The sequence below is a fragment of the Drosophila guanche genome, unplaced genomic scaffold (assembly GCF_900245975.1).
Source record: "Drosophila guanche unplaced genomic scaffold, DGUA_6, whole genome shotgun sequence".
Lineage (NCBI taxonomy): Eukaryota > Metazoa > Arthropoda > Insecta > Diptera > Drosophilidae > Drosophila > Drosophila guanche.
The window spans coordinates 4112588-4123954 of NW_022995749.1; the positions used below are offsets into that span (position 1 = coordinate 4112588).

General features: G+C 37.6%; 1 protein-coding gene across 2 annotated transcripts; it reads left to right on the forward strand.

The window, feature by feature from the left end:
* Positions 1 to 754: 754 nt before the first annotated feature.
* Positions 755 to 1899, forward strand: LOC117585063 (ubiquitin-conjugating enzyme E2-22 kDa-like). 2 transcript variants are annotated; one of them, XM_034274325.1, is made up of 3 exons: positions 755 to 899; positions 1150 to 1293; positions 1369 to 1899. In XM_034274325.1, the coding sequence occupies exons 1-3, from the start codon at positions 837 to 839 to the stop codon at positions 1750 to 1752; spliced, it is 591 nt and encodes a 196-aa protein (XP_034130216.1). In that variant the 5' UTR covers positions 755 to 836; the 3' UTR covers positions 1753 to 1899. The 2 variants fall into 2 exon arrangements, with proteins under 2 accessions (XP_034130216.1, XP_034130215.1); XM_034274324.1 differs by having other exon boundaries at positions 758 to 900; positions 1139 to 1293; positions 1369 to 1896.
* The last annotated feature ends 9468 nt before the right edge of the window (positions 1900 to 11367 follow it).

Sequence of the window (11367 nt, forward strand, 5' to 3'; positions counted from 1 at the left end):
CATTTAATAAAAATCAACAAGTAAACGAGTCTGAAGGAAGGGAGGGCGCTGGTCCTGGTCCTTTTCATGCTTTTACGCTTTGTGCTCGTAGTCTGGGCTTGAACAAATCGAGCGTGCTGTTGTGGCTCCACGAGGTTTCATATTAAGTGGCACTATTAAAATGTATATGTGTGTTATTTCTTTTTACTTCTTGTGCCTTTAATTTCAGGTCCCCTTTTTTTTAGTGATTTCAATAGAAGATAACAAATAGATAGCAACAATGAAGGTATGTGGATGAGTATGGGCTCAGGTGGTGGGTCCAGTCCATCTTTTCACAGTTCAGGAGCGCCAGCAAATCAAGCGTAGGCTAATTAAGTTACGGCCTCAGGAAGCGACAAAATATCGAGTTTCGATTAAAACCAGCATGCCTCCAAATTGTGTGCTTAATTTGGCGCCACTGACCGTAACGGGACTGAGCTCAGTTGTCATTGTCTGCTTAACGAGATTCAAGGCGAGTCCTTGGCGTTCGCTGAACACAGTATTTAATTACAAAACTATACGCAAACAGCGCAGCGAGAATGTTGGTGGGCGATACTATAATGAAAAAGCTTAACAATCTTTTTAAAATCAAACAACCGCCATGCTGACATATGCATATTCCAGTATATGGATGTAGGACTTAACATCAAAAAGTAAAAAATCAAACATCAAAAAATAAAATCAGTTCACATAGTTTCTTTTGTCGTGTGTGTTGCTAGTACTATCAAAATTCTTAAATAAAAGGCTGGCTCTGTATATTGTATCAGGATCAAAACTTCTAAGTAAAAGGCCAACAAAACTTGGAGAGAATCTCCATAATGGCGAATCTGGCTGTATTACGCATAAAGCGCGAATTCAAAGAAGTCATGAAAAGCAACGAGGTATGTAAGTGGAGGTGAACAGAGTATGAGTCCATCCCATGCTAAGGCCAGCAGCACCAGCGCCAGAAGAAGTGGTGCTGCCGTCAGAAGCAGCGGACTTTGGCTTTTTGAAACCGAGCGACGTTACAGCCGTGGGGCTGCTGCTTCTTGACCAGTACTTGGGGCTTAAGGACGTACAACGGGGTGGAGGTGCAATCCTATTTATACTCCTGTACTAATTCTCCGTAACTTTCTCTGACAAATCTTGCAGTGCCATATCAAAATCGAAGTTGCCAATGACAATTGGACAGAGCTACGGGGTGAAATAGGAGGCCCTCCCGAAACGCCCTACGAAGGGGGAAATTTTATACTGGAAATAAAATTGCCCGAGACTTATCCCTTTAATCCGCCAAAGGTAGGTACATATCGATAAAGCATCACTAAGCCAAATGTAGATGGCTAAGACGAACTGAATCCATTTCGTCGGCAGGTTCGTTTTATTACGCGCATCTGGCACCCGAACATATCATCTGTGACTGGGGCTATTTGCCTGGACATACTCAAGAACAAATGGGCAGCGGGGATGACGATGCGCACGGTGTTGATGTCCCTGCAGGCCTTGCTGGCCGCTGCCGAGCCTGACAATCCGCAGGACGCCGTGGTAGCATACCAGTATAAGGAAAAGTACGATCTGTTTCTGCTTACTGCAAAGCACTGGACAAATGCTTACGCAGGGGGTCCGCACAACTTGCCCGATTGTGATTCAAAAACTAAACGCCTCATTGATATGGGTATCGACGAGCATAAGGCGCGCAGTGTTCTCTCTAAGGAGAACTGGAACTTGGAAAATGCGACGGAGTGCCTTTTCCATTAGTTTGCTGAGAGTAACATCATAGTCAAAACTCCCGAAAAATACCACTACATTACTAACGACTACTCAATTTTAAATTGTCCATCAGAGGAGGAGCACGATTTTAAATTTATCATGTGCTTTACTTGAGTTATTCGAACACCACATTCGTTACTTAATACACCAGATCCAACGCATAAGTTAATTGGTCTGTTTTGTTTGTATTAACTTTACATATAAATATATGTAATATACAGAAATGAATGCATGGTCGCCAGGTCTGCTGCCACAGTTTAAGCCTTAGCCACTGCCGCGATCCTCTTAATCAATGAATTTGTTTGTATTTTTCTACGTGACGTTGCATTTATATTAAGAGTCTTCTACAACTATTTTTTTAAAAACCCAAAAATATGTTTCAAAAGTAGAAAACTTACTTTAGAAATGCAAAACATAACTAAGTGTTTGTAAAGTCAAATTGAAGTCGAATTGAAGTATACTAAAATGCATATTTTAACCATATGACCATATTATAACCATACACAGAACCATTACTCATGTCTAAGTAGAATCAGATTCGCATTCTTTTAATACTTCGTACGTATGTACGTACATATTTATGTACATACGTACCGTTGCGACTTTCACTATTTCTTTCCGAATGCCCTTGAAAAAGTTTCTTTCACAGAAGTTAAGAGCATTCGCATTAAATAAAGCAAGAAATAACAAATTTTCTTTAAGTAGTCTGGCACTGACCTACCCTTAGGTCTTTCATGTTCGGCTATACACGGAAAAAATCGAAATAAAAACTCGAGAGTGTGGCACAGCATCCTTGGCACCACCACCTACCTCCTACAGAGGCGCACACATACACATGCATACATGCATGTAAATACATGTACATGAATGTGTGTGTACATACATCTCATTATATGTCTATATAAATATTTATATTCATGGATGGCTTGCGTATAGCATATCTACATATTTACAATATTTGTATATACATTACTATGTGTATTGAGTAACATAAAACAATAAGAGTACTACATACATATACGTTAAAAAAAATCTAGGTTGAAGCAGGGATTCTTCTAATACATAGATAATAAAATATTATTTAAGAAAAATTAATAGGGAATGGAGTAATATTCCCTGCATAAAAAACTCACCTCCAATTTGGTTTACAAATGGATGTGAAACTTTGTCGAGAAGCAACAGATGATAACATACATACATATGTACATTTTTATGTATTTTTATGTATATATTTACATACATGTGTGTATGGGTCCCGTTTTCTGGGCGGGAAACATTTCGACTGTTAGAGCTGTTGGGAGCATGTGAATTGAATATAAAACCAAATATAAAACTTGCCTTTTTTATCCAGTCAACCGGGACACACTGTGTGTGTATGTACTTACCATACATACATATGCATAATTTCATACATTTATACATACATTTGTAGAAGAGAGCCACTCGTACATGCATGGGCGTTCGACTGTCATTGAATCACCTAAAAGGATATTGCCGGTTTCGTCTAGCCGAGATCCAGTAGCCAAAGCCAGATGTCTGGCATTGAGTAGACCAAGAAGCCCCGCACTTGGCAAAGAATATATACTTACATCCATACATATGTATGTACATATGGCATCAAATACACATACATATACATATGTATTTTTATATAGTCGACGTCTGCTCAAAAGACTGCAAACAAGCAAAGAAAAAAATGGAAAAAGAGCACACGTAAACACACCAGCAAAAAAATTGGTTTTATGATTCAAGGACATGAATCACATTATTTTTCCAGCATGAAGCTCACATAAACACTAGCAGTAGGTTACAAAGATGTGGTTTTGTCCCAGTCCCATTTTCAGACATCCTTTTGGGGTCGTTCACTATTCGCTTTTGGCTTGGTGCGAAGAAGCAAGAACTGAAATCCAACATTTTTATTGCTCGTCCAGCTGTGTATGCACAAACGCACATAGATATGTTCCGTACATACATACATACTTCCTGAAACGAATGTATGGTCTTCTTTATCTATAGTTAGTTGGCAATACTTTTTATATGTACATACATACACATATACGGCGAGACACCTAATCGTACCTATTTACATACATACATACATACAAGTGTATGTACATAAAGTGAAAAAAAAGCTTTCACTTTCTTTCAATTGTTCTTTTAAACCTACAAAAAAATATAAAAACAGTATACATTTGGCAGAACATTGAAAAGGAAAGGAAAGCGATTTGTTGTGTCCTCTTCTTTTCACAGTACCCCAATCGTTCACACATTATGCAGGTGATGTTAACTTTTGCATGTTTATAAAGCCGAGTCTGGCGTTTGACTAAAAAATCTACAAATGTGTCTTAATCACGTACCCGCTGACACAAAAAAAAGCATCCCATTCCATAAAGGCAACTAATGTTCCATTAAAGGTAAACAAGCACTTAATATCAAATAAGTTACTTGTATGCATCTAAAGCACATCGCACTGTGTTAATTCTTTGCCTTACAAATTGTATTAAACACAGTCTAGAGGTATGTATACAAATATGTAAAGTTCGTTATTAGGATGACAGTCATTTCTCAGTACTCCGAATTATACATACTTAGTATTTATGTACATTCGACGATAGACACCCTCAATACGCAAAAAACTAGGCTCTTAAATATAGAACAAATTATGAATATTAACACATTTAATTATATGTTCAAACAGATGATTTTGTTAGAACTCACGCTCAAGGCCATTCATAATAGTGAGGCTATTATTTACTTAGTTTATTTATTTGCATTTGCCACCAAGCATTTACTATAATTGAGGCTTCCTGTAAATACATAGGCCGCACCAAGATACCAAACTGTGCTATATGGCTAGACGTTATAATGTGCATTATAATTATTTATGCTATTATATTCCTATTATACATGTGCATACATATATGTATCTACTGTGTGCACACATACATATGTACATATGTACATTTGCGAGTGTGAGTAAAGCACGTTTGCTCGGCTGCTTGACTAACAAATAAGTAGTCAAGTAGCCAACAACAACAAGCACATTCCAACAAATTAGGCCAGCTCCTTGCGTATTAGTATTTAAATGATAATGAGCTGCATTCAATGCTGCATTTATGCCACCTGCCCGATTTTCCGCCACAGGGGCTCATAAGTAGGTACTTAGTTAGAAAGGGGCATGTGTAAATCTTAAATGTGCTGTGTATTGAAACATTCAGCTGATTTGCATATGTATGTATGTATAAACCGCTATGTACATAGATTGTTGTAAATAACCACAACCTTGAAAATGTCTAGAATGTTACATTTCCTCGTGTTTGTATTAACGGAGGTAACGGCACGGTTTCGAAACCATCAATGGCAGTTAAACAGTTTCAATGTACATCAATTCCTACGCAGATATATGTATGTACATATGCATATATATTAAGGACTTGGAGGAGGTATTTAAATAGTACTGAAAGAAATGGGGATTTCCAGCATAAAGGGTACGTTTTGACTCTACCTTATTCTGACTGAAATATTCATCCGAAGGCTAATTTAAAAATATGTATATCCAGGCCAAACACTTTTTACACCAGCTACTCGAAGAGTTAAGGAAACATTGCTGCTTGTTTTAATCTAAGTATTGCATACATACATACATACACACATATGTACATACATATATATGTTATCTCCTCATCCTTTAAGAAGAATCAATGCCGAAGCTATCATCACTGGCGTTGCGATTCATTCGTACGACAAAATGTTGATAAGTATAATACAAAAAGTGCCAAACAAATATTTTTAAAATTTGGAGTACATATGTATGGACATATGTTAGATGTACATACATATTTACATATGTATGTACGTAATTACAAAAGTGATCGAATCGGGTGGGAGGGGCTATTTGTATAAGTATTCAGTGTCCACTTTCTAACTAATTAAATGTAAACAAAAGGTAAAATGTAAAAGGTAACAAATTTACCATAATAGTGTGCCAATACTCTGCTATTAATATTAAATGGTTAAATGTTATGTGTTGAAAAAATGTTATGTATGTACTGATTGAAAATATTTTTTTTAGATGATAGATATTTAAATCAAAGTCGATTAAATTAATTGCGAATTTATCAAATATTTTTCTTTCAATCAATAAAAAGTAAAAAACGGACAATTGACTGGACAATTGGACTGACTGGAGAAACAAATATTTATTCTTGTATTGTTTTTAAAGCTCTTTTAAAAAATGTATTATTTTTATTACCACGTACTCCGGCGTACCTTATGAGAAGGCCGAAATAGGATTTTATACCAGCTTTTTTGTAGCCAATTTTTGCGCATAATTGAATGCTTTAGTCGGAGCGAATCCCGTATGCCTCGTTTTTTTGTGTTGTGAATCACTGTAAAACTCTCTTATAACATTTTAGAGACTTTTGACAATATCTCACATGATGTGGCCTTCAATTTCAAGATTAACGACTTTTTTTTTTTCAATATCCAAAAAATTGTTCGCCTTGACCAATTCTAAAATTAATAACAACAAAAACCAAAACTGCAGCTATAATTATTCTTGTGCTTATGAAATGTTACAATACCCATATAATTCGGCTAAAACCGCTCCTAATTAAAAAAAAAAGTCCAAAAGAGAATCATAAATACATCTAAATTATCCTAAAACTAGGCACAGTGGTGTTCATGCAAACGCATCGTACTTTGTACATATTGTATGCATCGTACGTATTCATATCAAAAGTTGTTTAAGGCGGCCAGACCCTTAGTATGTACATACATATATGCGTGTAATGATTTTAATGACAATTTGTATTTAATAGATTGGATTTCAATTCAAATCAATGAAAATGGTCATGAAACTAACTTTTAAAAGGTCACAAAAAACTGTGGTTGATCCAAAAATTAAGAATAATTTTAAGTATTACAGCTGCAACCAAAAATTGCAAATCAATATGTTTTTTGTCTTGAGTGAAGAGCTCTGACTTTGATAAAAACCTATTCAGCTAAGTTAAGTTTACTGACTTTGACTTGGATTTCTAATCACTTCTATAATTGTCCCACCTCCCTCTGATTTTAACGCCCTCCCGCAGAAACTAAAAGTTAATCTTTCCCGTTTACAAGCACCCATACCAAAAATACAGTCGATCGGCATTAATCGGTTTCAATGGAGGGCCTTAAACATATTTCTTTAAGTATCAGAGTGCTGAGGTAGACAGAAGGTCCAGTCCGTGTTTAAAAGTTGAATTTTAGCTGGTCATCAATAGAATATTGGTATTCAATATGGGGTATCAAGCGCTTCGCTCAGATTGTTAAGCTCTTGACTTTTAAAGAAAGGAATAAGCCTTTTAAAAAAATTTATAAATATCCCTTTCAAAAACTTTAGTTATATCTAATTAGGTCAACATAAATAATAGTTGTCAGGATAGTTAAAAGAAAGAAACTCAGAAAATGGATTGAATGGATGGATGGTTTATGAAGCAATTAAAAATATACCAAAAAGTTACTCGAAAAATTGCGTGCTTAGAGAATCTTGAGCAAATTTTAGTGAAGAGGAATGGGTAAATATGTTAATATGTACATACAGATATACATATTATGTACATGTAAGAAAATTGTCCGTAGTCTAAGCTACACTTTGATATTTTATACATACCTGAAGGCAGAAAGCATTTACTTATTTATGTGAATCTAACTTTCCCACAAGCAAACCCACATGCATAAACACATACCTACGTAAATTTGTATGTATTTTTGTATGTATTTGCATGTATGCGTGTGCGTTTATCTATGTACGAGTATGTTTGAACATACATAGGCACTCACTAATGTATAAACGAATATGTACATACACCAAAATTCTTAAATGTATGTGTTTGTATCCCAGTAAACGTCTAATTCTCTAAAATGTGAAATTTTACAATCGCCTAGCGTACATCTTTGCGTCCACTCACCAAACATCCACTCCACTCCACCCACTCTGGCAACGCAGCTCGAGAACCATAGCATAGCCGTTGCTCCAGCAAACGTAAACCTCTTCTCAACTCAACCTTCATTCGGACCAGCAAGGCAAGTCGTCTATTCCAGTATACGCCAGCGGAGCGTTGCTTGACCAAAGCCCACACTCCACACTCCTACAATGGCCGTGGCAATTGCCCACGACGAGTCCGATGGTCCCCAAACGCGCCGAACTCCCACTCACGTATTTGCTGCCAACGTCCGCTTTCCTATCCGTACTCTTAGCTGCACATACATACATATACACCTACATATACACCCCCTACCATATCCATACCCAGATCTGCACCAGAACACGCATACATTCACTCTTATCCTTTTCACATGTCGCAAGTCGTATGCAAACAACATTTTGCAGAAACAGTTCGTTCCTTGGTCTTCGTTTTATCTTCATACCAGACCCTTACTTTTTGTGGGCTGACCAGCACCGTTGCCATTGCTGTTGCTGTTGCCGTCCTCCGTCCAACGTCCACCGTCCTCCGTCCAACGTCCAACGTCCCACGTCCACCGTTGCCCATCCTCCGTCTCCATTTCCAACTCACTCCCTTCCCCTCATCATAGCCACACGACGTTTGTGCTGGCCAGGGCCGACGTCGTCGTCGTCGTCGTCGTCATTGACGTAGATGCTGTGTATGCTGCTACTGCTTCCCAAGCTTGATTCTGGCTCAGCTACGGCAACGACGGCTTCGTGTGTGTCGCTGTAACGTCTAAGAGTGAGCGCAGTGTTCTTGTGTGTGTGTAAGAGTGTCTATGGGGAGGTGGTGGGGGATTGGGAACAGGTTAAAGGATGGTTCCTTCGTTTGCTTGTGTTTGTGTAGATGTCCGCTTCAAAATTCGCATACACAGCAGTGGTCAACTATGGAAATTATCGATCGACTTGCCTTTGGCGCCAGGTGGTTGGGTGCTATGATGGAAAAGTGGTGACGAAGGCGACGGCAACAACGGCAGAAGCCATCTCCACAACTCTGCGCCGCAAGTTGCTGTGCCGTCGTCGTGCGATTTGTGGCGTAACTGGTGGAGCCAGCAGGGGAATGTACTCACATTCAAGCTAAATGGCAAGAACGCAGCGGCAGCTAAGAGATTCCCAAAAAGAAATTGCGGACATTTACATTATGTGTACATGTATGCCCACCAACTCTAAGTGTGTTCGGGCGAAGCTTGGACCGTGTATGTGCTGGAGAACATACATGCATACGAGTACACCAGAAAATACGTGAGCTTAGAAGCTGTCGTCGTCGAGATGTCCTCTGGTTGCTAGTCCAGACGTCGGTGTCCGAGCTGCCCCACCTCTGTTCTGGCCTTTAGTCCGTCTCCGTCCTAGGAGTTGGAAGCGGAGGTTTCTACTTCTGCATCAAAGTGAACAGGCTAATGGAACGAGCCCAAATTCATAGGACGGTGGGAGCCATAACAACAGGGCAGATGTGAGGAAACGAATGACTAACGAAGGAAATTGCTGATATTGTATGGAGCGAAAGTTGGGCATGTCTGGGTCTAGCAACGGCGCGTTTTAGTTTTGACAGGACCTGGAATAGCAAGTCTTGTACGTAGATGAAGCCAAATACAGAGTGACCCCCCCTCATACAGATGTGATATTTATATACATATGTGTATGTACATTGAACATATACTGTGCACAACCAAGAGAAAATTCAAATATACACGCATACAAAATGCGAACAATGCCAGATGTCCCGCAGTGTCCAGCTTCTTTCCTTCCTTCAAATTTATATTTCCAATAAGAGCCATATTCCTTCGTGAATGCTGTTCTGTAGGAAATTATGCATATTTAGCGGTTTAAAATACGGTAACGGAAAACCTTACTTTAATGAAAAACGAACGACTGATAAGTCTACTAGTTCATGAATCACTGGATTTCTTTATTTTGTGTATTTTTTAAATGTCCTATTGGAACTATACAAAATTAATTAATGATAAGTGTATGTTCAAGACTCTCCGAACCGAACATTAGGTTGAATAAGGTTGAGTGCAAAACGCATAAGAAGGAATATATTAAGATCTACGAACCGAAACCTTTCAATCGATACCACGAAAGCATGCAATCAGATTCAATAAACCAATTCAAGAAAAACTAGGAGGAACGTTGTGAAGCGCGTTTGTATGCGTCACAACTTTTGTGTCCGCTAGTCAGTCAGTACAAATGTTCATACATACATTTTTACTTGTTATGTAACCTTTTTGATTTTTTCGAATTTTAAATTTTTTCTACATCATCATCTTCATTACCTTTCACACCAACACGCCAGAGCCACACGAGTCAGGGTTAGAGAATAAGCAAGAATATGAAGAGCTGCGGGAGCGGATTGGGTGTAGCCACTGGACATGAATTTCCTCAAAGTAGCTATAATAACGATCCAATCTGATCCTATTTCAGGGATCTGATAGATTGGCCATAGCTCTGTCGAGCTACGAAGCTAAGAAACTAAGCAAACTAAATTACTAGTATTATAGGATTCCAGAGTCTTCAAGAAACAAACCAGTGGTCCCATCATCCTGCTGATGAAAATGTATAGAGTGTACACAGTTTATAAAGTGACTATGAAGTGTACTTTTCAAAAACAATTTCTGAAAACAATTTGCTTAGAAACCGAAAACTATGTTCCTTTCTAAATAGAAAATTTAAAATTTTTGTGTATGAAGGAGAGAGTATTCGTGTCAGCTTCTAGGTGAATTGTAGCAGAGCAATGGGATCTATTTGATTTCCTTTCTAACCACATATCAACATGATAATAAATTACATTCATTGTGAATCTTATGCTAAGCAACTAAATTTTGGCAAACAAAAACTCATGGTGTAATCCGAGCTATTAGAACGTCGATTCTAATACGTATTCCGAAACTCGTAACTTATAATACTAAGATAGATATGTTTGTACAACAACAATAAGTTATATTCTAACATTCTATGCACATTTTTTCAGTGTGACAATTTGTCTTTTTGTTTTTATTGGTTTTTGTCTCCCCTTGCTGTAAATTTTTCTTTTGTCCTTCCAAACATCAAAGTTAGATCAGAGTCTTTGTAATCAGCATTCTCTTTACAGTTGTGTTTTACACTGGCTGCTGGTTCGCCTTTTAAGTCGAATTCTACTCAAATTTAGTTTCCGCCATCAAAAACCGGTTTGACTTTAATACAAAAGCGCAATTTTAATCTGCTGGAATACAAAAAAAAAACGTATTTGAATGAAAGAGTAGATTTATCTGCATATTTACATATGTCGACCAACATCAAGCATCCCTAGTCAAGATTTATTTGGTTTTTTAGCTAAATATGTATGTTAAATATTAAATGTACATCGTTCAAACAGGATACTAAGCTTGGACTCTCCCCACACCACCCATCCAGCCATCTATTTTTCATTTCTTTAGCAGCTTTATGGAAAAAAGGAATCATCTTACCTATTCTGACTATGCCGAAATTTTGGTTTAGAAAACAAGTTTTTAATAACTCCAGCTATTTCACACTAATTTACCTTAATCCGATTGGTACTTGCATACTCTCTTTCAACTTCACATTAATAAATTAAACTTGCAGTGTTCAAATAACCTACTTTTTTCTAAAAATGTATCAAA